The sequence below is a fragment of the Eptatretus burgeri genome, chromosome 5, assembly GCF_056783735.1.
Source record: "Eptatretus burgeri isolate ZD-2024b chromosome 5, Ebu_testis_v1, whole genome shotgun sequence".
NCBI lineage: Eukaryota > Metazoa > Chordata > Myxini > Myxiniformes > Myxinidae > Eptatretus > Eptatretus burgeri.
Window position 1 is genome coordinate 42824874 of NC_140965.1, and position 27500 is coordinate 42852373.

A 27500-nucleotide genomic window follows, 5' to 3' on the forward strand; every position below is an offset into this window, starting at 1 on the left:
AAGTTAACCTATGGTAAATCACAGGGTGAAAAGGGCAGTGAGAGGAAGTGCAAGAGCAGCAGAGCAGGTTTTTCGGACACGCGAGCTGATGCCATCCGGTCAAGTTGCAGAGTCAGAGTTGAGCGTTGCCAGAAACTTCTCCAACTTTTTACATGACATGACCCCTGACCTTTGACCTCTTGAATGCAAAATCTAATCAGTTCATATTTTCATCACTATACATACTTTTACCAAGCTTGATTTAGATCCCTTCAGCCATTCTTAAGTTATCGTGGTAACAAAAACCTATCACGGATGCACGGACAGACGGATGGATGGACAGCCCAAAAACATAATGCCTCCGGTGACTTCATCGGCGAAGTCATAAAAACTAACAGCAGAATATTGAAGTGCAGAGAAAGTAGTGGAGAAGAGAGAGTTTGCAAAAGATCGAGTGAACCATTTAACAAAGATGACATCATTTTACAGATATCAAGGCAATTCAAGTTTAAACAATTTCTTTTGAAACATTCATTTGTTCTCATTCTGATAATCTCTTTACACAACAAACCTACCTCTTGGCCAATATGGGATGTCTTTTCTTCAACAATCAAAGCCAAATAGAATACAGGGTTGTTCTTGAAGAAGTGAAGAGCTTCTGCAAAGCTGATAATAAGGTGGAAGAAGAATGGAGATGGGAAGGAGGAGAGGATAATGGTAATTAAAATAGTCCTGAAGAAAGGAAGAAATACTTGGATTCGAAAGTTAATTTAATGACGTCCTTGTAATCATCACAATCATCATCATTCGGTATCCTTATCTTGAGAGTCAGTGTGATCAATAGTGAGAATAAAATCTCCTGAAGCATCCTTCAGTATTCATGCAACTGTGACACTAACATTTTCAATATCCACTCAACCTCATTATAACCTCAATGATGTTCATATCAGGACTCGATGCAGGCCAAGGTATCTTTGTGAGTGTTCCAGCAACTTCTTTACATTTCAGATAGTTTTCACCACATTGGCTGTATGCTTGGAGTCAGTGTCATGTTGGAATATAAATCCCCACCCAATGAGATGTGTTCCTGAGGGAATGGCATGATGGACCTGCCTGTCCCTGTCAGCAGTCACTTTAACTTTGATTTTATACAAATCCTTAACACACTTGGCTGAGATGCAGCCCCACAATTGAATTGAACTAACCCCATGCTTCACTTTTGGTTTTGTACACTCAGTGTTATACCACTCCCCATTATGCCTTTGATCAAACTGCCATTGAGTAATAATGCCAAACATTTAAAATGAGGACTCGTTTGTAAAGAGTTCTCCAAAGTTTGGTCACCCCACTGTATATATTGTGTTGTCATTTCAGCCTTTTTGTTTGGTTGCCTCTCCTCAACAAAGGTTTTTGGGCAGCTACATGTTCATTGAGACAACTTGGTGCTCATGCGTATCTAACTGTCCTTGAAGAAACATACACACCCATACATTCAGCTTGGTCATTCACAAGATTTCCACTGGATCATCATCTGGCATGTTGAGAACATCACATACCCTGTTGTACTTTACATCACTTTTGGAGAGTTTGGGTTTTCTTCCTTCTTTGAACTTCTGGTTCTGGGTTTGGAGCATCAGCAGGTCTCCTTCAGGGCTCTCTGCTGACAATCTCAAAGTTAAGTTTCCGGTTGTTATCTGTCCTGTTTTAACTGTTTATTTTCTCACCCACATGTTACTGTGTTTTCCTCGTTCGGTTTTGTTTCAAAAATCGTGCTATTTTGTGGGTTTTTGTCTACCTTGTCTTACCGGGTGATTGAGGCCTACCCATCCCTCCCCTCGGTGTGCGATCGTCTTTATTTGTATTTTCTCGTCATTACCTTCAATTTCTATCTTCCCCACTTTCCCAACGTCCCCCATCCTTCCCAACTAAACACTATTTCTTGTCTTAAATCCCCCCCCCCAAAAAAAATCAAAAAATAACTACCTTTCTCCTTGCACACTCACGAGGTTCGATCTTTATTCTTCTTCTCCATTATTCCTCTTCTTGTTCCTCCTGCCGGCACACCATCTTTATTCTACTGAGCTGACCCTCTCTCCCCATGACCTTCACAATTTCTTCCTACAACGCTCCATTCCCGAATCTTACCTGTTCTTCAAAAATACATCAAAAAATAATAATCTTCCTTGTATCCTTTCGATCTCTACACCTCCTGTAACCACGTGTGCCTCTCTACTCTTCCTGGTACTTTTCATCGACCCAGCAGCTTCACACTGCGTTTACCGTTCCAAATTCACCACACACTTCCACGATTTTACTTCAACCTTCCTTTTTCCGAATGTTACAGAATCCTTATTTAAAATAAATAATTTCACTTTTGACTAGACACCTCCCAGAGCCAAGTGCTTCTCCTGTAACCATGGGATACGATTAAACCCCCTGTGTTTCCCGATCCAATTTCACCATTCACCTCACTATTTTTTCTACAACACTTCCATGACCTCATCTGATGAAAACTCTCTCAAACAATAATAATAATAATTATACCAAAAAAAACCAATCTCTTATAATGCTTCATCTTCCTCTTTCACACGTGTGGTACTCTTTACTGTATCATAATGCACTACTCTTCTGCTATTTAAACAGATTGCTCTCATTTCGACCTCTCCTTCATACCTTGCATAAAAAATCCAACTGTTACAGCGTCTCTTCTCTCCCTTCTCTGATTTCACCTTTATTGCATCCCTGACCTGAAACTTAAAAAACCCCAGTTTGCTATGAATGCTCACTTTCCATCAACCATTCTTTTTTTTCCATTTTCAGTGCCAACTCACCCCTCTCACCCCTCACTCTCAAAGCATCCATCCCACTCTTCTCCCTCCAAGCCTCCCTCTCACCTCTCTCAAAAACTCTCCCCTCACCTTTCTCCCTCAACTCTCCCCACTCACTCTTCTCCCACCCTTCACCCCCCTCACTCACCCTTCTCAAAGTTGCTCCCCCTCTCATCCACAAAGAGTGTGGGTGATTGCAGAATAGCTAGGGGAGGGGACGGATGAGGAGGAGAAAGGCTCTGTGGTGCTGGGGGAGAGGGTGGACAAGAGAGGGGCAGAAGGCGGTTGAGGATTTGAGGAGGTGGAGTAAAGAGATGGAGGTAAGAGGACAGTGGAAGGAGGGTAGAGTGATCTGGTCAGGGCCATGACCTTTCCTGGGAAAGCCACATTTCAAACTTCGCCTCCAAAGACAGTCGTGCAAATCCTCCATCCTGGGAATCCTCCATCGTGAAAAGTCCTTCCTCGGCCCACTTGAGCTCCTGACCACATACAAAGCTTTCGTCCGCAGCCTGATGGAGTACTGCTCTCCCCTCTGGGCTGGTGCTCCTGCCTCCCACCTTTCTCGGCTTCACGCTGTGGAAACCAAGGCATTTCAGATCATTAGCATCTCCCGCGATGAGGCTGAGTCTTTGGGCCTCTCACTCTCTCACCGCAGGTTGGTCGGTGGTCTTTCTGTGTTCTACCGTCTCCAGTCTCAGTCTCAGTCTCAGTCTCAGTCTCAGTCTCAGTCTCAGTCTCAGTCTCAGTCTCAGTCTCAGTCTCAGTCTCTCTCTCTCTCTCTCTCTCTCTCTCTCTCTCTCTCTCTCTCTCTCTCTCTCTCTCTCTCTCTCTCTCTCTCTCTCTCTCTCTGCGATTTGTCCCCACCACATTTCCACAGGGCGCTCAAGGTCCGCCAACAACCCCCTTCTGGTAAAAATACCAAAATCACGAATCGATGCTCACCTTCACTCTTTCATTCTTCTTTTTCCCCGCCTTTGGAATAAACTCCCTCACTCTATTCAATCCCATTCTTCCCTCCAGGCCTTCAAAACAGCTGTTCACCACCACCTCTTATCATCCCCAATCCAAATCCTCGATCTTTTCTGCCCCCGTTAATCCACCCCAAGCCCACCCCCTTCAAATTCCTTGCGTTCCTTCCTGAAAGTCCCTGTAATGTCCATCTTGTATACCCCATGTTCCCCACCCCATCCCTCTCTCTTCCACAGATCTCCGAATGTCTCTGTCCCTCACTGTTTTGTCCTTCTCCCCCCCGCCCATATTGTCTCTTGCCCCCTTGCTGTGCCATGTGTGTTAGCTCTCATACGAGCCTCGACAAGGTATACAAAAAAAAATCAAATTCTATACACAACAGCATGAGTTTCTCATATCCCCTCAGAGTCTCACATACAGTTCCTGCTGATTCATAAATTTGAGCAAAAATATGTCAAATGGGGTAACCTTCACGAGCTGGGACTTCCATCATTAAATGCTTCTTATGTCGTATTTCCTTCCCAGAAGTCATTCTATTATATTCACCACACATTCACAGTACAACGATATCACCACCTACACCTTTGTAGTCCTTCTGCAGGTGTGGCATTTTCTGATTTCTTGCATGAGACACCAATCACAGTATGTTATACAACATGACTTTTCTCTTTATTTATTATTATTATTATTATTATTATTATTATTATTATTATTATTATTATTATTATGTTTTTTATGCATGGTCTAAGCTCGTGGAAGAGCCAAGACACAGAACAGACCAGGACACAACATCCCAAAGGGAACAGCAGGAGAAAGGGGAAGCGCCCAATCACAGGGTGGAGGGAGAAGGTAGACGGAGACAGACAAACGAGGGAAGCACGTAATGAAGAGGGGTAGGGGAGGATGCAAGGGGTGGACAAAATGAATACATAAGCAAAATTTTCCGAGGGGTGGTTTAATGGATGGAGAAAAGATCATAGGTTTGGATGGGGGATGACCTGAAATGGTGGTGAACAGCTGTCTTGAAGACGGGTAAAGAAGAATGAGATCAAAGAGCATCTGGAAGGCAGTTCCACAGGTGTGAAAAGAGAGGAATAAATGAGTGGAGGTAAGCAATAGTTCTGGATTTAGGCAGTTTCACGAGCACAGGGTTGGACGGCGTGCGTTCTGCAGATACTTGGGAGGGATAGAGCATGGAGAGGGCAGAGGGTGCAAGACCAGAAATGAAGCAAAATAAGAGAGACCACCGATCTATCGCTGATGGTGAAGTGATAGGCCCATAGATTCCGTTTCATTGTAAGAGATTCCAAATGATCTTGAAAGCCTTGGTTTTCACGGCATCAAGCTGAGCAAGATGTGAGGCAGGTGTGCCAGCTTAGAGGGGAGAGCAGTACCCCCATCAAGCTGCAGATGAAAGCGTTGTTGGTGGATGGGAGCTCAGGTGTACCAAGTAAGGAACTTGGACAATGGAGGATGCTTCGACTACGTCTGGCTTTGGAGGCCAACTTTGAAATATGATACTTTGAAGAGATCATAGCTGAAAGTGATACCCAAGAGTTTGAATGACTGAACCTCTTCGAGATGGTTATTGAGAAAGTGGATGGGAGGGTTTTCACACCTGAAGCATTTCATTTTCACGCATGAGAGATGAGATACAATGTGTGTGTGCATGGGTGCGTGCTCGTGTACACGCATGCGTGCGTGCGTGTGCATGCGCAAACCTGAACATTTTAAACTACATTTGCATAAACTTGCTAAAGTTTGCAGTTTGCTGCACTGGGGAAAAATGCAAAACCAGTGTATGTGGCTAAAGGCCAATTTAAACATAATATGCGCATCAGCTGCCTAACCATCAAGGTAATGTTGATAAATTTATTTTTGTATAATTATTTTTTTTAATTAAAAAAAATTGTTTTTGCAATGCTGGAAATCCTTTGCCTTGTGAACTGGATGCATCCATTATTTGAGAGGTTGAGGAAACAAAGTAAAAGTGGTGTTTACGGCCATAAGGGGGAGGGGAGGGGGTATTGCTGAACGCCCTCTTCATTCAACATTCCAACATGTCAATAAGACCTCGAGAAATAACATGCCAAAGCAGCAAGGTCAAATGGAATTAGGATTCTGTGCGAAGTCCATGATCATGAAATACTGCAAGCAGGACAAGGACAAATGGAGAATGTGAATTATAAGTTAATTGGAACACGATAAACAAATAAACACAGTATGTACGATTTCGACCTGAGATCCCAACATCAGGAGTTATATCCCAAGATGGGAGTACCAAATAGACCCATCATCGTGATGAACATTCCAAATCGATGTGCTTAAATTCAACTGAATAAGTGTTGATATATGAGACGACGTATACAATTTGAGAAGTTTGTGTGCATGTCGATAGTTGTTATCTCCACACGTGAGTTTCAGAAAGTGGAACGGAAACTTGTCAGGTCAGGCCAGATCAGATCTATGACTTGTTCCAGGTACCACGTAAATCTGTACTAACCTGTTTCATGGTCTTTTATATTGTTGTTGGTGGTTGTTGGTGACTTGTTGGTTGTTGGTGACTAAACCATCTCCCCCACCAGGTTTGCTGGTGAGGAGGGTGTTTGGATATGGACACCCAGCAGGATTAAAAACAAAACCTGTCAAAGGGCGGAGGAGCTCCTTGTGAGCCAACGGCCATCGATATATACTGCCCAACTGTGTCCGAGGACATCCTCCTGCAGTTGGGTTACATTTTTTTCGGACGTTGGTGGCAGGATTTGCACTCCGGCCACCGTAAAACCCTTCACTCCACAAAACAAGTAAAATGCAAAGGGGATTGAAAACCCACTCCATGGGAGTACCTCTTGTTCTCGGGTGATATTGTGGTCACGTGTGTCAGGGTGGTGCAGAGGTGCCGTCCAACAGATGGCGGTCTCCTCGGGTTAACCTGAGGTGGACCCTTCGGGTGGGTGCCTGGAATGTCCCATCCCAAAGAGAGGATGATCACCTGTCTCTGTTTTCATCTGAGATCAAGCGTTTGAACCTCGGTTTTGTCACATTCTCTGAGGTTCAGAGACCGGATTGCGGCGAGATCATTGCAGGTGGTTACACCTACTATTGGTCTGGTCGCTCTGATGGTTACCATGCCCAAGGAGTTGCTGCAGCTGTGTCCAATAAGCTGACTCCAATGATAATTGAGGTAACACCGGTCAACGAGCGTATTATGAGACTAAGGATTCGTCACTCCTTGGGGGTCGTTTCCCTGGTCTCTTTACGTGCTCTGACTGAGGCGAGTGATCTCACTGTGAAGGATGCATTCTGTGCCACGCTCGAGTCTGTGGTTGATCAGTGCCCCAGGCAAGATACTCTTCCAGTCTTGGGGGATTTCAACGCATCAACAGGAACTGATAGGGATGGTTACGAGACATGTGTTCGTCCCCATGGGTCTGGAACTGTGAACCAGAAGAGCACCAAGTTCCTTGACTTTGCAAGAAGTCATGGACTTAGGGTGGCCGGTTCATGGTTTCAGCGCCCACAAGCTCATCGCTGGACTTGATATTCCAATGCTGGCGGTGTGGCAAAGGAGATTGATCATGTGCTCGTTGATGGTTGCTGGAGGATGATCCAGAACTGCAGGATCTACCGGAGTGCTGTTCCTCAATAGCGACCACAGGCTCATTGAAGCAACGCTTAAGTTGCACCTTATATCCAGGAGAATGGTACCTTCTCAGCCTAGGCTGGATGTTGGTAAGCTCAAGGATGAGAGGGTAGCTGAGGAGTTGCAAACAGACTGAGTGGGGACTTTGGGAATCCTGAAGAGTTGTGGAGTGCCTTCAACACCACCATCCTTGATGTTGCTGGTGGATGTCTTAGAAGTCATTGCAGGGTGAAAAAGAATTTTGTCTCTGAAGGGACACTGGATACCATTGATGAGAGTCACAGGGTCAGGCTTAATGGCAGAGTTGAGCTGCTCAGGGAGTTGAGGCGTAAAACTGTACGTGTGCTGAGGGTGGACAAGGAGGCCAATTTGCAAGGAATCTATGAGGTGGTAGAGCATCACCTGTGGTCAAGTGATTCTCTTCCTGCTTACAGCGGAATTCGTGCATTGTGTTCCTCCAAGCCCATCCCTCGGTGGACTGCAGTTAGAGCAGAGGGTGGTAGGCTCTTCACAGAGGAGTGCAAAGTGAGGGCCGGCTGGGCCAGTTACTTTGAGCAGCTGTACCAGGCTGAAGCACCAACTGTTGACTTGGATGTCAGTGGTGTTACTATCCTGATTGCTGACCCTCCAATCAACTGTGAGCTACCTTCGTTTGTGGAAATAAAGGGTGTGGTGAACCGGTTGAAATGAGGGAAAGCTTCTGGGATCTGTGGCATCCATGCTGAACTTCTCAAGGCTGCTGGAAATGCTGTACTCATGTCGTTGCATGCAGTTCTGTGCTGTGCCTTGAACACAGGCATCATCGCATCTGACTGGAAGAGGGGCCTTGTTGTCCCTCTCTGGAAAGGAAAGGGTCAACATGCAAAGGGATCTCCAGGACTGCAACAACTACCAAGGGGTGATGCCGCTCTCAGTTCTGGGCAAGGTCTTTGCTCGGATAATTATTGATAGGGTTCGCCACCGGTCAAGTACCTTGAGTGTTCGTCACCATCGACTTGAGCACCAGCATCCAGAGCAGTCAGGCTTAATACCAGAGAGTTCAACGATTGACCGTATCATTGCACTTCAGGTCCTCACCGAACGCAGACAAGAGTTTCAGCAGGGGCTGCTTTGCAACCTATGTTGATCTCTGCAAAACATTCGATTCAGTGAAATGGCATGTCCTCTGGAGGATTATTGGTCTTTGTGAGGTGCCACAAAAACTGATCAATCTGATGTCTGAACTGTACTCTGGAACCGAGAAAGCAGTAAGACATGGTGATGTCATCTCTGACTGATTTCCAGTTGTTGCTGGAGTTCACCCGGGGCGTGTACTGGCCCCCACACTTATCAGCACTTGTATGGACTGGATACTGGGGAGGATGTTTGAGAGATCAAGCTGAGGTGCATCGTTTGGGAATGTCAAGATCTCTGATCTTCATTTCGCAGATGATGCAGTCATCTTTGCAGAGACTCTGGTTATAATTTTGTGGGTCCTCGCGGTGCTGAATGAGGAGTTGGAGCTGATTGGATTCCAGGTTTCCTGGGTCAAAACTAAGATCCAGGCTTTCAACAACATCTTGGAGCTGCTATCTCATCTGTACCTGTTTGTGGTAAGGATGTTGAGGTCACTGAGAGATTCACTTTCCTTGGCAGTGATATTCATGTCTCTGCTGGCTGTGAGTCAGAGGTCAATAGATGTCTGGGTCGGGCCTGGGGAGTCATGGATTCATTGGATCATGGGGTGTAGCACTGTCGTTACCTGTGCAGGAGGACGAAAGTTTGTCTTCAGGTCCTTGGTGCTTCCAGTCTTGCTCGACTGATGTGTGACTTGGACTGTGACCTGGGATCTGAGACGGCGACTTAATTCCTTTGGTGCCAACTCTCATCAGAGAATCCTTGGCTCTCACTGGTCAACTTTGTGTCCAATGATCGATTGCTGAGAGAGACTCAACTGAGATTTGTTACCTGCATACTACGTGAGTGTCAGCTGTGGCTGTATGGATATGCGGCTCGTTTTCCTGGTGCTGATCCTGTTCACCAGACTCTCTCAGCGAGGGAGTCTCATAAATGAAGGAAACCAATGGACCGACCACATGCCTCGTGATTGCATCAGGTTGATCGGCATCTCAAGGAGATGGGGATGGGCCAGGCATCTGCCTTGGGGATGGCCAGACGGAGGCCCCTGGAGTAACTGCGGAAAGTGGACGCAGCGACGTGCTGCTCCGGCGCATGCTCCCAAAACTGACCTGACCTGACCTGAACGGATACCTTCCAGATCTTAAAGTATCCACCTCCGGGTGTGTGCATGTTTGTGTATAACATGTTCAACATATCTGGTTTAACATGTGCAACATTTCACATATAGCATGTGTGTATATAACATGTGCAACATGTCATGTATTGTTACGGGGCCGGGACGTCGACCGGGAGCACGACCACTAGATGGAGCCACGAGCCGGCTCGGCCGATCGCCCGGAGTGTAAAGGTCGGCGCCCCGGATAACTCCGGAACTGACGGGTCCTTTATCGGACCGAAGTTCGCCAATGGATAGACCACGTGGGGTAGGGTCGATTGCCAATTTCAATTTACCTAAGTGCCCACATGGTCCGACTACCGGGGAAGTTCACCCTTGGCTGACTTTGTCCGAATGGAGTCGCTATCGCCGACTTGGATCCGGCGTAACCGAGTGGAATTACCAAAGTCGGGCCAGACCAACTGAACAAGTTACCAACACTAATCCTCAAACACGCGTCATGTCGAGCCAAACGAGCTGTTACATTTAACAATTGGGGTTTATTTATAATAATAATGGGGAATGAGGGAACACAGAAGAGCAGATTTAAACCGACTCTATGAAATGCAATGCAATTATATACAACACACAAAGCACTTAACAGTTTTCTACTTGTTCAACGGGCCCACGGACGCGCGCGCGCGCGCACACACACACACACACACACACACACACACACACACACACACACACACACACACACACACACACACACACACACACACACACACACACACACACCCAATAAATGGTGGCTGATGCCTTTAATACGGCCTTCAGCTCGGAGGGACAGATGAGCTGAAGCCCAGGACCTATCTGGGACCTTTCCACCTCGTGTGGTCTTCCAGCTGTTTGGACCGGGCACCAGCGAGGGCGAGCTGGTTCCAACCACCGCGAGCCGTGATCCTGTCCCAGCTCTGGCGGATCCCCTCACGCTCCGAAACACGTGCTGGTGAGACGAGGCGCCGATCCTTCCCGAAGATGCGTCGCTTCCCCGAAGAAGAACCACCGACCAAGATGAGGTCAAGGAGTCGCTCTAAGCCGGGAACCAAGCAGAGACCACAAAGAGCTCCATGGACCAAGAAGAGCCAGCCGGACCAGACCACAAAGCAGAGCAGAAACCGCACCAGCACCAGAACAACCCCCAGCAGAGCCGAACCAAGATGAGGCCACGAAGCAGAACAACAGCCACCAGAAGAACCAACTCGAGCCAAGCAGAGGGTCCCCTTCTTATCCTTCTCAGCCCCGCCTCGCTTCCGGCGTGACTCATTCGCCCTTGTGCGCCGCCTCCCGCAACTGCGGGTGGGGCTGTTTACCTTCCTTTCTGCTGGACCCGCCCCAACCGTCATTCCTGTTTACGCTGTTGAATCTCGGGATGGAGGGTTCTTCTTCTTCTTCTTCTTTGCGGAGGAGGATCGTTCTTCTTTGTTGTTGTTCTGATTGAACCCTAACTATTAAAATAAATCACAGCACATTTACATAGATTTACCCATTAAACAATGGAAGGCGAGCTATCTCTAGAACACATACTTACCGAGATAACTGAGCTAAAGGACATGAATGTTGAGTGTGATCGATTTCCAAATTCGTAACAGTATAACGTGTGTATATAACATGTGCAGCATGTCAAGTATAACATGTGTGTGTATATAACATGTGCAGCATGTCATGTATAATATGTGTGTGTGTGTATATATATATATATAACAAATGCAATGTGCCACTATAACATGTGGAGCATGTCATGCATAGTGTGTGTGTGTGTGTGTGTGTGTGTGTGTGTGTGTGTGTGTGTGTGTGTGTGTGTGTGTGTGTGTGTGTGTGTGTGTGTGTGTGTGTGTGTGCGTGCGTGCGCGTGCGTGCGTGCGTGCGTGCGTTCGTGTGACATCCTGAACTACTGGACGGTTAGGTTGCACCGAGTTGAAATCTGGTGGTTGCACTTCAGGTGTGCACAGAAATGTTTTGGCAGATAAAAACATCCTAGTCCCAGAAATTCAGTGTGGTGGCATCACCCCAATTCTCGCTGTGTAAATGTGTATCATGTAGCGCCACCTGATGGAAGCCAGGATTTCAAGTCAAAATAAAATACCCCAAAGACATCATCGAGTGGGGGAGCAGATGGGTTCTTTGCTCTCGAAAGAAACAATCAAATCTCGACTGGTTGAATTTGAATGTGTTCGAGAGTGGTAAACAGGAAATGTGCTATTGACCTCATGACAGTTGCCAGTCGCTACAAATGTAACAATTTGATCAGTGAAATATCAGAACAGACAATATCGTCAACTATTTGTTCAGGCTTCCACTTCCACACCCTCTTGAGCTGCAACTGAGCTCCTTAAACTCTGTTGTAAAGTGCTAATAAAGGAAATAGTGTTTGGGGTGGGTGGTGAAAATAAGGAAAGTGTGGGCTGTAAATGTTGGACTGATGTATTTTGGTCTCGTTTGCTTACAAGTACTCATCTTATTCTTGTGTTTGCAGAACATGGTTACGAGAAGTATAATTAGGCGAGTGGGGCAGGGGAAGGGGGGCGAGAGTGGAGGGGGAAGATGGGGTGGGGGTGGGGGGGGCGAAGTGCTTCTGATACAATTCCCCATGTAGGTTAGAGCAGGAATTTGGAATTTAGCCAGGGTGCCAGCAATAGCTTGCCAATGCTACACAGGAACATCATGGGATCTTTTCCCACCATGGGATCAATACCAGCAGGTGGGACAGCCAGTTTAACAACCACCCAAAGGACTGCAGGCACATTGAGGTCCATGCATGTAAAATATCAGCATAATGGTTTCGAGCCGGGTCGAGATACAAACCCAGGCTCGACAGCAGAGCCGAGTGTGCACACCTCTAGACTATCCTTCTATAGGCCCTCGAATAGTGGAGCGCATGTTGCAGAGGAAAAATCTGTGCATTCGCATTAAATGTTTTTTAAAAACCCAAAACATTCTGCACAATCACACCTTATAGGTTCCAGTGGTGGGCAAGCCGGAGGCCAGGCATCAAGCTTGTGGCTCTGAAGCTGACGAATGAGCCAATGACGAACAGTGACCGTACTCCAAGACAAACCTACACACACACACACACACACACACACACACACACACACACACACACACACACACACACACACACACACACACACACACACACACACACACACACACACACACACACACACACACAATATCGTTTGAAATCGATTATGAAATCATTGACTATTCAACATATGAATATATATATATATATATATATATATATATATATATATATATATATATATATATATATATATATATATATATATATATGTATATATACACTCCCATGCTCTTCTCGCCAAATTAGTTGCATAAAGCAACCATGAAAGGCTACCCGAGGTAAGCCCTTTGCAGTTTCAAACCCTTCCCAGAGTTCCTCCACAGCTGTAAAGACATTCACAAATAGTATATACATGAGAATCCCAATGCTACACACCCCCACCTTGGGTAGCCTTGGTATATCGAATACACCACATGGTCAAAAGTATGTGGACACCTGCTCATCCAACATCTCATTCCAAAATCATGGTCATTAATAAGGAGTTGGTCTCAACTTTGCTGCTATAACAGCCTACACTTTTCTGGGGAGGCTTTCCACTAGAAGTTGGAACATTGCTGTGGGGATTTGCTTCCATTCAGCTAAAAGAGGATAAATGAGGCTGGCCACTGATGTTGGGCAATTAGGTCTGGCTCACAGTCGGCGTTCCAATTCATTGCAAAGGTGTTCGATGGGGTTGAGGTGAGGGCTGTGTGGAGGCCAGTCAAGTTCTTCCACACCCATCTCAACAAACCATTTCTGTATGGACCTTGCTTTGTGCATGGGGCATTGTCATGCTGAAACAGGAAAGGGTTTTCCCCAAACTGTTACCACAAAGTTGGAAGCACAGAATCATCGAGAATGTTATTGTATGCTGTTGTGATAAGATTTCCTTTCATGTGAACTAAGGGGTCCAGCCTGAACATTGTAAAACAGCCCCAGACCATAATTCCTCCTCCACCAAACATTACAGTTGGCACGATGCATTCTGGCAGGTAGCGTTCTCCTGGTATCTGCCAAACCCATATTCATCCATCGGACTGCCAGATGGTGAAGCGTAATTCATCACTCCAGAGAACACATTTCCACTGCTCCAGAGTTTAATGGCAGTGAGATTTACACCACGCCAGCTGATGCTTGGTATTGCGCATGGTGATCTTCAGCTTGTGTGCGGCTGCTCGGCCATTGAAACCCATTTCATGAAGCTCTCGACGAACAGTGCTTGTGCAGACATTGCTTCCGGAGTCAATTTGGAACTCAGTCGTGAGTGTTGCAACCAATGACAGACGATTTTTCTGCACCACACACTTCAGCGCTTAGCGGTCTCGTTCTGTGAGCTTGTGTGGCTGACCAGTTCGCGGCTGAGCTGTTCTTGCTCCAAGATGTTTCCACTTCACAATAACAGCACTTACAGTTGACTGGGGCAGCTCCAGCAGGGCAGAAATTTGATGAACTCAAGCGTTGGAAAGATGGCATTCTTTGAAGGTTCCACGTTGAAAGTCACTGAGCTCTTCAGTATGGCCCAATCTCCTGCCAATGTTTGTCTATGGGGATTGCATGGCTATGTGTTTGATTTTATACACCTGCCAACAATGTGTGTGGCTGAAATAGCCAAATCCACTAATTGGAATGGGTTTCCGGATACGTTTGACCATGTAGTGTATATAAAGTTCATTCTAACCACTGATTTGCTTATATTAAAGATCAGAACCTTTTGGGTGACATAAAAAGCTGAAATTTTGCATGCCAATGGACATCAAAGCCGATGCACCGAGAAAAATTACAGAACCATTGGCCAACATCCATAAATGAAAATAAATAAATGAAAAAAATGCCCTTGAGCGACTCGAGACAATGGGCAATAAGTTAATTTTGTGTGCCAACAGACATCAAAGCCGATACATCTACAAAAATCACAGAACCATTGGAAATGATACGTATATAAAAATATAAATAAATGAACATAAATAATTAAATAAAATTAATGAAAAAATAAATGCAGGTGAGTAACCCGAGACAATGGGGAAACACGGTTCGTATCCTTACACAATGTGTAATACCACCCCTTCTTCTTCTTCTTCTTCTTCTTATTCTTATTCTTCTTCTTCTCTTTTGGCTGCTCCCGTTCGGGGTCGCCACAGCGGATAACACTGAACAACAAATTTCAAAAATAATTTTCTACTGGAGATGTGTAAAGTGATTAAGACTAATTTGGGTACGCTGATTTCAAAAATCATAACCGTTTTGCTGTATCACGTCAGGATTTTCAGGAACAGAAATATTCCCATTGCCTAGAAGTCAGGATTTCAATGAAATTTACATATGTCTTTAACATGTCTATTTCGTACAATTGTTGTTAACTTGTGTTATATTTCTTTCTTTCAGATAAAGATGAGTAGGCGTTCCTGTACCAATCATCCTGACAACTTCTGTTATGTCTGTGGTCGGTATACCAAAAAAGATCAACAGCGAAGTATATCTACAGCAGTGAAAATGAAGGCCGCCTACTTTCACTACTTCGGGTGTAAGGTGGGGGACCAAGAACAGAGCTGGGCACCACACATCTGCTGCACAAGCTGTCACACAACCTTGACTCAGTGGTTGGTGGGCAAGCGCGCGAGCATGCCATTTGCGGTGCCCATGATATGGCGTGAGCCGCAGAATCATCATGATGATTGTTATTTCTGCTGCACAAGCATCGCCGGCTTCAACAAGAAGAATAAAGGTCACATTAAGTACGCTGACTGCGTCTCTGCTAGTAAACCCTTGCCTCATGATGACGAGAACCCCGTTCCAACACCTCCAGCTGATCAGAACATAGCTGTAAGCAGTGGTGAAGAGGATGGTGATGATGAACCTTTTGAACCCGAGACTCAAGAATCACACCTTCTGAACCAGGGAGACTTAAATGATCTTGTAAGAGATCTCTCGCTATTAAAGGTGAAGGCAGAGCTGCTTGGATCAAGGCTGCAGCAGTGGAATCTACTTGAACCTAACACCAAGATATCCTTGTTCAGAGCACGTCACAGAGACATGGCTGAGTTCTTTGAGATGGAAGACACGATGACATTCTGCAGTGACATCAACGGTCTGTTGAAAGAACTTGGGTGTGATCACGATCCTGCAGACTGGCGCCTCTTCATCGACTCGGGGAAGAACAGCTTGAAGGCTGTTTTGCTCCACAATGGCAACGAGAAACCATCAGTCCCACTGGCTCACGCGTTCGGCATGACAGAGACCTATGAGACTATGCGGCAGCTGCTTGATTCCATCAAGTACAATGACTTCAACTGGCACATCTGCGGAGACTTGAAAGTGGTGGCGCTGTTGTTAGGGCTGCAGTCAGGCTACACGAAATACATGTGCTTCCTTTGTCTCTGGGATAGCAGAGACGACAAGAATCACTGGACGAAGAAAGATTGGGAAGAGCGAAAAGAGCATGTACCTGGTCGACACAACGTGAAGCATGTCACCCTTGTCGACCCAGCCAAGGTTTTCCTTCCACCACTCCACATAAAGCTCGGCTTGATGAAAAGTTTTGTACGGGCAATGGATCTGAATGGGCGTGGGTTTTATAAATGGGCGTGGGCATACCTCAAGGAAAAGTTTGGCAACACCTTGTCGGAGGCCAAGATCAAGGCTGGTGTCTTTGTTGGACCGCAAATCCGACAGATTATGAAGGACGAAACTTTTCCGACAACTCTAAACCCCAAAGAGCTGGCAGCGTGGAGGAGTTTCAAAGCTGTGACGGACAACTTCTTGGGGAACGAGCGCGCGGACAACTATGAAGAAATAGTGCAGCAGCTGCTGGAGTCCTTCAGGAAACTTGGCTCCAGGATGTCCCTGAAAATCCATTTCCTACACCAGCACCTGAACTTCTTCCCTGACAACTTGGGAGCAGTCTCGGACGAGCACGGCGAGCGATTCCACCAAGAGATTTCACTCATGGAGACGCGTTACCCAGGGCGGCACAACCCGAACATGATGGGCGATTTCTGCTGGTTCCTGCATCGTGAAACTGACACAGAGCAGCACAAACGCAAAGCCAAATGCCTAAAGCATTTTTAATTACATTCTAGTGGAGTTTTTCTGTAATTTCTATAATTTTGAAGCATTAATGATGAAATAAATGAATAAATGAATTTTTGTAAATTTCATTGAAATCCTGACTTCTAGGCAATGGGAATATTTCTGTTCCTGAAAATCCTGACGTGATACAGCAAAACGGTTATGATTTTTGAAATCAGCGTACCCAAATGAGTCTAAATCACTTTACACATCTCCAGTAAAAAATTTTTGTTGTTCAGTGTAATCCGTATGATCCGCATAGTGATTTGGCACATGTTTTACGCCGGATGCCCTTCCTGACACAACCCTGGTCGCCTCTTACGACACAGGGATATGGTACACCTATTTTAACCGGGGTATACACTGGCCCAGTACACCGGTACTCACTTCGCCGACCTCGGAAGGTTGACAGGCTGAGTCAACCCCTGTGTAATAACACCCCTCTAGTACATATATATATATATATATATATATATATATATATATATATATATATATATATATATATATATATATATATATATATATTGGCTAGATGGATATACTCATACATATTGGCTTGATGTATACATACACAAACATATATATGATATATACATACATATATACACATATGCCACACTCTTACTGCAATGCGATCAGTTATTATTAGCCCCTGTTGGACTTCGTCCGTAACGGGGGCTTTTCGATTTGGTTTCGATGTTCATGTCCATGTCCATGCATGTGTGTGTCCGCAACCATAATCTCGGATATGTACCGACCGATTTTATTTGAACTTGGCACAAAGACAACACATTATGGTATACATATGCACATCATTTTGTTTAGCGATGCAAAGATAGCCGACTGGTGGCCATTTTTCTTGGTAAAAAAAACAACCCAGTATTGAACACGTCCTCAACCATTTCTCGGATATGCATTAATTTTTCTTTTGAGATCAGATCCAAGATGGCCAACTGGCAGCCATTTTATTACTTAAATGTGTCCCCAACCATTTCTCAAACATGTATGGTCCGAATTTGTTCAAACTTGGCACAAGCACAGTACATGATGGCATACACATTCAACTCAATTTATTTTGTGATCTGATCAAACATGGCCGACTGGTAGGCTGGTGGCCATTTTCGTTGTAAAAAAAACCCGGTATCAAACACGTCCTCAACCTCAGACATGCATTTACCGATGTTATTCAAACTTAGCACACAGATAATAAAAGATGGCATACATATGCACATCACTTTGTTTCGAGATCATATCCAAGATGGCAGACTGGCGGCCATTTTAGTTGTAAAAACCCCGATGATGAACACGTCCTCAACCATTTCAGACATGCATTTACTGATGTTCAAACATGACACACAGATAATGAAGGATGGCTTACATATGCACGTCATTTTTTTCTTTTTGACATCAGATCCAAGATAGCCGACTGGCGGCCATTTTGTAACTTAAATGTGTCCCCAACAATTTCTCAGACATGCATGGTCTGATTTTGTTCAAATTTGGCACAAGCACAGTACATAATGGGATACACGTGAACCTCGCTTTATTTTGCGATCTGATCAAAGATGGCTGACTTGTAGAGTGGTGGTCATTTTATTTGTTAAAAATACTCGGTAGCAAGCATGTCCTCAACCATCTCTTGGACATGCATGGTCTGATTTTGTTCAAACATGGCACAAGCACAGTACATTCACAAAAGCATGCACTTGCACCTAACATTATTTTGCGATCTTATCAAAGATGGCCGACTTGTAGACTGGTGGCCATTTTAGTTGTAAATAAATATGGGTTCACCCTTTAACCCCGTTCAGTAAAATTACTAAAATAACGGGGGCTATGACATTTTATGTCTTTTTTCGTTGTTCTTTACCATTCCCCAAGGTCACCCAAATGAGTCGAAATTGACAGCACATGCACGGTAAACCAATGGCTTGAACATGTTTTCTTACCATTTGGAGGGTTTATTTTTAAAGAAAAGTACAGGGAAAAGGGTAGACGAGATGCTATCATAAATGGTACAAACCAAGCGAATCAAAAAATGCAAAAAGGAGAATGGGGATATGCAAATTTATGTACAATGATGAGAAATAAAGAGCGAAACCTAACCCACTCCAGGTGCCAGCACAGATCACACTTATACAATCATTACGTTTTACAGGCGGAAACTTTCCTTTTCTATGATGTGCAGATGCAGGACTGAATGCAGCATGCATTTTAAAGCCAGGAGATGAGTAGCCCCTCAACCAGCCCTCATAACCCTCTCTGTCCTCTCCACACGAGTCTTCCTGGTCTGCCTTCCATCCTCTCTCTGGGCCCTTCTTCTTCCTCCTCAAAGCGCTTTTTTCACTCATGCACGTCGAGTTCTGTCTCTCCGAAGTGGCTTCTCGGCTCCTTTCATGTGGAGTGGAGTGTTTGTTCGTGTTCGTTTGTTTTCTCTTTCGCTTTCTCTTTCTCTGTCTCTCTCTCTGTCTGTCTCTCTCTTTCGTCACTTCTTCCCATCCAAAAACAGGGTGATAGAAGCTTGGGTCAATCCCAAACTTTTTCAGAAAAAACAGCAATAATGTCTACCTCACAGACACTGACATGATCCACTTCTGGCACTCTTCTTCCTCCTCTGGCCTGTCCTGCCCTCAGGGCGGCACCAATGAAAATAAATATATTGCCACTTCTGACTTCACAGCACACTGCACGGCCATAGCTGGCACACAATGGCCAGAGAGATCGTAATGGCCTTTCGCTTTTTGTGACAGGAATTCCTCACCTGGCCCCGCCCACAAACAAGAGGTGTTTATGCCTACAATATTACTCTGAATATCCTGTCTATAAATTACATACGCTGCATGCTCAATGACACATTTTATAAGACAACTTACTCTGATAGGTCTCAGTTTGTGACATAGCAATCAAACCTATCTAAAACACAGAGTCCATAATACACTTACCATAGTCTATCTATGGTTCCCTCCCACCCCCCACACCGAAGGCTTCGGGATGAAGCCTTCCCCAATTTCTGCATAACTGAATTTGAATAGACAAATAGAAAATAGATCATTGGATAAGGCCTTGAACATTTAAAATGTCCTAGGGCCACGCAAACTCATAAGCCAGCCCTGCATGCAGCTCTCATTTGGCTCCTCCATGGTCCTACATTTCTGTCTACAAGAGGTCTTAATTTTCCACATCTTCAAGTTTAATTTCTTACCTCCTTGTATCTCCTTTCATACAGAGATGGGGGACATTGTTTTTCCCTCTGCTTCCTTCTTCCATTCTTTCCAAAAAATACAATTGCACATTATTCCTTCACTTCAGAGCCAACCCTCTTCAAATGTGAAATGGCGGTCCAACACACCCAGACCACTTTTCTTCCCCCCTCCCTGCTCTATTTCAATTATAAGGGGTAAAGGTGATGCACGAAAAACACACATTTTGCCATTCCTTCGTGGTTTGAGATAGAGATGAGATTTCGTACAAAGGTGCTTTCAAACATTCCCAATCGGGATGCATTGAAAAGTTATATACAGGAGTCAAAGGTCAAAAATGGTCACCAAGTTTGTGTTTTTGGCTTGCAACACTTCCATTTCAATCAATCCAGCCAAGACTTGGCCCCAAAAAATACCTTGTCACTGCTCCAACAGATTATAGCAGGTAGGTGTTGACCAATTTGGACCTCTCTGTTGACAGATGGTCTCTTCTTTTCAATTATACAGGTATCAAAGTTCAAAACCGGTCACAAAATTGTTTTGGCAAACCAAGCCTTTCTATTTTAATGAATGCAGAAAAGAACTTCACAAACATACCATGTCACAGTCCCTACAGACTAAAGCAAGTAAACATTGGTCTGACATCTTACTTATAATTTTACAGGGGTCAAAGTGGATTGCAGTGAGAGGAGGTGAGAGGGGTTGGTTGGGGAGGAGGGGGGGGAGGAGATTCCCTTATAAATGTCTGCGATTGTAGTTTTAATTTATACTCTTAACATTGTGCTACGCATGCCCTTCTACGGTCCAGCAACAAAATGAGAGTGCACGATTGAGTCATCTGCTATAGTGGGATGTAACGATATGAGCTGCAATCAGTACCGCTGTGTTTTAGCAAAGTGTATTCAATAAGTCAATGCGTTTTTATTGCCTTTGTTTTCTCAAAGTTAATCTTGATGGAATGTTGATCTTCCCTGAATATTGACAACTCACTTTTGCCTCTTGGCATTACAAAAATGAGTTGAATTCCAAGCGCTACATTATTCATAAAGAAGTACATTGAGCATGTTCCCGAGAAAGTCCAATAAACATTCCATGGTGTTCAAATCCGTAAGTTTATGAGGATGTAAGCTGAAACGTGTTGCTTTGGAACATTATTTCAAGGGAAAAAAATGATAAGCAACATCAAACCCAAAAGTGACTGATCTCGTGACACAGCTCTGTAATAATAAAACTTCAGAGAAACTCCAAAAATGAACAAGCTCAACCAGTATTGTATGAAAAAAACGACATCTTACTATCATGGTCCTGTATTTGATCATCAATGACACAGAGGCATTGTAAGCCAACAACAGCAGGATTATGGGGAGCCGAGGAACAAGAGAATCACACAAATATTTGTCCCCTTGTTTTTTGTCCCACTGTCAGGTCTACCTTGCTCTTCCATGAGCCTCGCTCCTGTAGAAAGAAAGAAAAGTGAGTGAACGCAGGATGGAAGGAAAGAAGCAGATAAAAAGACAGAATGGTGTTAGATTTGATGAAATATGACAGTTGATACAAAATTCTGTGAATGAGATTCATTAACAGAGAAATCCCGGTGGCACCAATGTAAGCGATGAACCTCCCAAAAGGCAGAACACATCACCAAGAAGAGTTTGACCCCAACGACAGTGGAACTGCATGCAGGTAAACATTTCCAATCATTACCTTTCAAGTCGTGATCCTCTAATGTTTCATATTCATCTGAAAAATATTCATTTCTTGCAGGTGATATATTCCCACCTGAGTAAGTGCTCCCAGGAAAAGAGGCATTAGAGAAAGCTTGAATAAACTGCAGACACAAAGAGTCACACAACAACATGGATTAGCAGTTGATTATACATGTATATACAGTATATATATATATATATATATATATATATATATATATATATATATATATATATATATATATATATATATATATATATATATATATATATATATACACACAGCTCTGGAAAAAAATAAGAGACCAATCCAAAAATTTTTTAAATCAGCATCTCCACATGTATGGCAGCAATTCCATTCCAGTGTCTTGAATTCCAACACAGGCACACCTCATTCTACTCAATGAGGTACTGATTAGGTGATCACCTGAACCGAATCTTATTTAACAAGGAAAAGTGTAAAAACCACTGCTGTGGTCATCACTATCCTCTTGCAATAGAACCAGCTGGATGGCAAAAACAGTGCTAGTAGTACCTCAAAATTAATTGGAATCAAAAAAATAACTATTGACCATGCCAAAAGAGTTGAAAAGAAAAGTTTTGAGTGAGGAAAAGAAGGGTTCAATTCTGGCTTTACTGGCAGAGGGATACAGTGAGCGTCACGTTGCTTCCATCCTTTAAATTTCAAAGACGGTGGTTCATAAGAACAAGGTCAAGCAGCAGACATTGGGGACAACAAAGCTACAGACTGGCAGAGGGAGAAAACGACTTTCCACTGACCGTGATGACCGCCAACTCATTCGAATTTCACTCAGCAACCGTAGGATGACATCAAGTGACCTACAAAAAGAATAGCAAACGGCAATTGGGGTGAAGTGCACGGCGAGGAGGGTTCGAAACAGGCTCCTATGGGCAGGGCTGAACTCGTGCAAAGCTAGAAAAAGCCCTTCATCAATGAGAAGCAAAGCAGAGCCAGGCTGAGGTTTGCAAAAGACCATAAGAATTGGACCGTAGAGGACTGGAGTAAGGTCTTCTTCTCTGATGAGTCCAATTTTCAGCTTTGCCCAACACCTGGTAATCTAAAGGTTAGACAGAGACCTGGAGAGGCCGAAAAGCCACAGTGTCTCGCACCCACTGTGAAATTTGGTGGAGGATCAGTGATGATCTGGGGGTGCTTCAGCAAGGCTGGAATCGGGCGGATTTGTCTTTGTGAAGGACTCATGAATCAAGCCATGTACAAGGTTGTCCTGGAAGAACACTTGCTTCCTTCTGCTCTGACAATGTTCCACAACTCTGAGGATTGGTTTTTTTTCAGCAGTACAATGCTCCATGCCACACAGCCAGGTCAATCAAGGTATGGATGGAGGACCATCAGATCAAGACCCTGTCATGGCCAGCCCAATCTCCAGACCTGAACCCCATTGAAAACCTCTGGAATGTGATCAAGAGGAAGATGGATGGTCACAAGCCATCAAACAAAGCCGAACTGCTTGAATTTTTGTGCCAGGAGTGGCATAAAGTCACCCAACAGCAATGTGAAAGAAGGGTGGAGAGCATGCCAAGACGCATGAAAGCTGTGATTGAAAATCAGGGTTATTCCCCAAAATATTGATTTCTGAACTCTTCCTAAGTTAAAACATTAGTATTGTGTTGTTTAAAAATGAATATGAACTTGTTTTGTTTGTATTATTTGAGGTCTGAAAACACTGAATCTTTGTTGTTATTTTGACCAGTTATTTTCTGCAAATAAATGCTCTAAATGACAATATTTTTATTCGGAATTTGGGAGAAATGTTGTCAGAAGTTTATAGAATAAAACAAAAATGTTCATTTTACTCAAACGCATACCTATAAATAGTAAAACCAGAAAAACTGATAATTTTGCAGTGGTCTCTTAATTTCTTCCAGAGCTGTATATATATATATGTATATATATATGTATATATATATATATATATATATATATATATATATATATATATATATATATATATATATATATATATATATATATATATATATATATATATATTGAATTTTACTCAAAGCAACATCATAATTAATTTTTCTTAATCCTTAAAATGAGTTGTGTGCTGAACCCAAACAATGAGCACTTGTTTTACCCAATACCAAACGGGTCTTCCAAGATCAGGGTGGCCATATAGTACTTGTTGTTGTTATAGTTGTTATTCATAAATGTATGCAATCATCACAGCCGCTTTTTCTGGTGTCCCACAGGATACGGTTTATGTGACAACTATAATTGGTTTTATTGGTAACTTTGTGAGAAAATATGGCTTGTAACGTCACATTACACATTCCAAATATATGTTGAAATGCATGTTATATGAGAGCAATATCAAAAATAACTCATATTCCAGTGTATTTCTTTGCAAACTATTCCACATAACTTGAAACGTATATCTAGCATAATTTAATAGCATGTCTTCCCTTCTCTTTACAGAAAACCAGATGTGGATTGATGAAGGCATCTTCATTTTACAGCATTTTATATTTAAAAAATAGAACGTTATAAAATGTACAATTTCAATAATATTATACTTATCCTCTCTGTATGAATAAATGTGCAAGTAAAACTGATATATTTTGTTCAGTTTGCTCATGTAATACATACAAACGAAAATTAAACTGATTTTCGTTCAAAAGCAATACCTTGAATGAAACGCGACAGCCTGATCAAAACATTTCAGTCTGTCCGAAAAATTGTGGTGTCCGCATACCAGTATAGATGGCTGAATATTTTTGGCTATGATATCTATAAAGTTTGCTCTTGTTGCTCCTATTTAACCACTGATTGAGTGGTCCATAATGGGTATTTCATAATTAATTTATCAATGTATCGATAACTGGCTGTGCCAAATATATTGTTGCGAATTCGCGCCCACTGGCGTGTGATCGGCCGCTCGACTCGAATGGCGGCCGCCTCACCCACTGGACGGACAATTCTGTCGTGACGCTCCGGGAACGTGACTCCGGAGCCAGTCACGGGTGGGCCTTTCAACCTCACCACGATCATGCCAATCGGCCACCCGCGTAGGATAGGGTTGTTCGCCAAACTCGACCTACCTAAGTACCCACGCGGATGGTAAACCGGGCGATCGTACCTCGCTGCAGGCCGACTCCAAACATGAACCGCCTAAGCGGTCCATTCCGTGCTTTCAGGATAACCGAGCAGTGTTATCGTCGGCCTCGACGGTTCCGATTAATTATCGGGTGTATTAAGCCCACTACGAAACCTTTACGTGAGGCAGGATGGAGGGTCAAACGAAGGAAAGGACGCAGCGAAACGGGGAACAATTCAACATAATGCACATTTATTACCCAGCCCACTAAAAGCACACATATACAGTCAAACAGTCAGAATGCACATACATCAATTTAAAACAAAAAACAACAATGCAGAGCTACGACCGAATACGCGAACACACGGCAACACTTATACAGTTTTAGTTCACAGACGGCGCCGACACACATTTACTCAAAAGCAAAGGAAAGAAGCCACCCTCTGAGGCAAGGTGGCAGACGGGCCTGTAGGCTAATATTTGCGCGGGACTTGCAGGAGCGGCCAGGTCCGCGAGACCGGGGGGGGGGGGTCCTACCCGCGTCCTCGTGACGAGCCGCAAATGTGGCTGCCCGGCGGTGCCCCGACTTCTTGCTCCTTCGCGGGATTCGTTGGCACCGCTTGGAGTGGGGTGGGAACGGGGCCCCCTTTTTGCACTATCTCAGCGCAGGGGAAAGGGGGAAATTGTTGATGCCCTGGGGGAGGAGAATGGCTGGCTGGCTTGGGTCCCACGACGAGCGATCCCACCGCGACCTCGTCGCCGACCGCCGTCTTCCCTGCCTCGGACCCGAACTCCTTGGCCTCCTCCCACAATTCTCCTCAGCCGACTGCAGAAACCACCTCGACGCCTTCGCCTCCCGACTCCACTCTGCTCTCCAACCTGACTTGACTGCCAAAACTTTCTGCCTTCCAAACTCTCTGCTATTCTCTTTGCGCTCGGCGCTTTATAGGCCGGCAGGAGAACCCATTATGCAAATTCCCGGATCAGGATCACCTCGGGGGAGGATCCACGCTCGCAGATTGGATGGAGGAAAAGGGGCGTGAATCTCCCCTGATCCGATAATTTGCATATCTCGATTCCACACAGATGCGCCTGGAGGCGGGGCCAAGCTGCCCTGCACTTGCTGATTGGACGGATCAGAAGTGGGCGTTTAGCATTCCTGATCCGAATTTTCCCTCGGAAAGGCCGCTATTTGCACTCGCGGCTCGGTGCGTTTCGCTGAACGAGCCCAGGACAGCCCGACGCTCAGTGTTCACAGGTGATGCGGGAATGGCCGGAGAAGGAGAGAGTTGAGGGTGGTGGAGGGTTTTTGGTGGTAGTTTGATGGTTATGACGGTTGATTCAAAATAAAGAGAGAACAGAAAAACGGCTATCTCAAAGCGTCGCAGCCCAAATGAATCACACAAAAATTCCCCTCTAAACAACGGGTTTGGGGCTAACTACACATGTACTTAAGAGATATCTCACCTACGGGAGCTGAATGGTGGTTTGCGAATTTCCACAGCCGTAACAATATATATATATATATATATATATATATATATATATATATATATATATATATATATATATATATATATATATATATATATATATATATATATATATATATAGTGTGTGTGTAGTGTCCGTATACCAAATGTAGTGTCTGTATACCATGCGTTTTCCTGTGTAAAATTGGACATTAAAACTAAATTATCAAGATGATTTGGATTTTATACTTTGGTTTATTTGTAAATATGCCTTTTCATATTATTGACCTCCATTAGAAGTAACTATATTATGAACAGATCCCAAATCAAGGCAAATGTAAGTCCACAACAGGCATGTAGTTGAAGATGCATACATCATATAATAACTAATGTGATTCACTCAGCACATATAATGGAGTGTACGAATCTGATTTGTAAGCAGTATCAAATAACATGACATGACCTCAAATCCTGTTGACAGAAAGAAACCAAACATGCGATTATCCAGTTCATACATGTGGTATACGAAAACAACACAAGATACCAAAATTCACCTATTTCTCTCTTATTGCAGATTTTACTCCTGTGTAACACAATAATCATGGATACTCGCAAGAAAAAAACTGAAATTAACCATCCTGACCATGTTGACAAACCACAAAACAAGAGAACTGTTATTGTCAAACGATATAGAGCCAAATGCAAGGAGAACAGTGAAAAGTATGAGTCAATGAAAAGACGTGACCGAGAACGAAAGCAAGCAGCCAGAGCAAAGGCGAGGAAGGACCCGCTGCAGCTGGACGATATCAGAGAAAAGAAAAGAAGAGAGATGAGAGCATACAGACGAAAGAAGAAAGAACAGGCAGTGACTCGGGAACAGCTGGATTCGTCATTAGAGTTGGGACGATCCATTGCTGCGAAAGAAGGCAGGAGAAAGCAACTGGAGCGAGAAAGAAAGAGGGAAGAAAGATGGAATCGAAAAGAGAAGGGAGACCTAATCAGTCTGAAGAAGAAGTTGGCAGTGCACAATACACAGAATTGGAGACTGAAGGTACAACTGAAAAATAAATAATTCAATTTACATGTGATTTGTTCATGTTGTTTGTTGGTGTTAATGACTGTCGTGTCCGTATACCGAGTGTGTGTATATGTATATATATATATATATATATATATATATATATATATATATATATATATATAT

At 44.0% G+C, this 27500-nt stretch overlaps 1 protein-coding gene across 3 annotated transcripts in view; it reads right to left on the reverse strand.

Annotated features, from left to right (window-relative positions):
• The window catches only part of LOC147026323 (sulfhydryl oxidase 1-like), a 143421-nt gene that overhangs the window by 89734 nt on the left and 26187 nt on the right, over nucleotides 1-27500 (reverse strand). For 2 of the 3 annotated variants that reach the window (XM_085881621.1, XM_085881623.1), the window contains exons 3-5: nucleotides 21740-21863; nucleotides 12650-12755; nucleotides 555-645 (exon numbers count right to left, since the gene is read on the reverse strand). In XM_085881621.1, coding sequence (XP_085737747.1) covers nucleotides 555-645; nucleotides 12650-12755; nucleotides 21740-21863 — 321 coding nt within the window. The remainder of the gene's footprint in view (nucleotides 1-554; nucleotides 646-12649; nucleotides 12756-21739; nucleotides 21864-27500) is intronic. The other variant, XM_085881622.1, reaches the window with a different exon arrangement.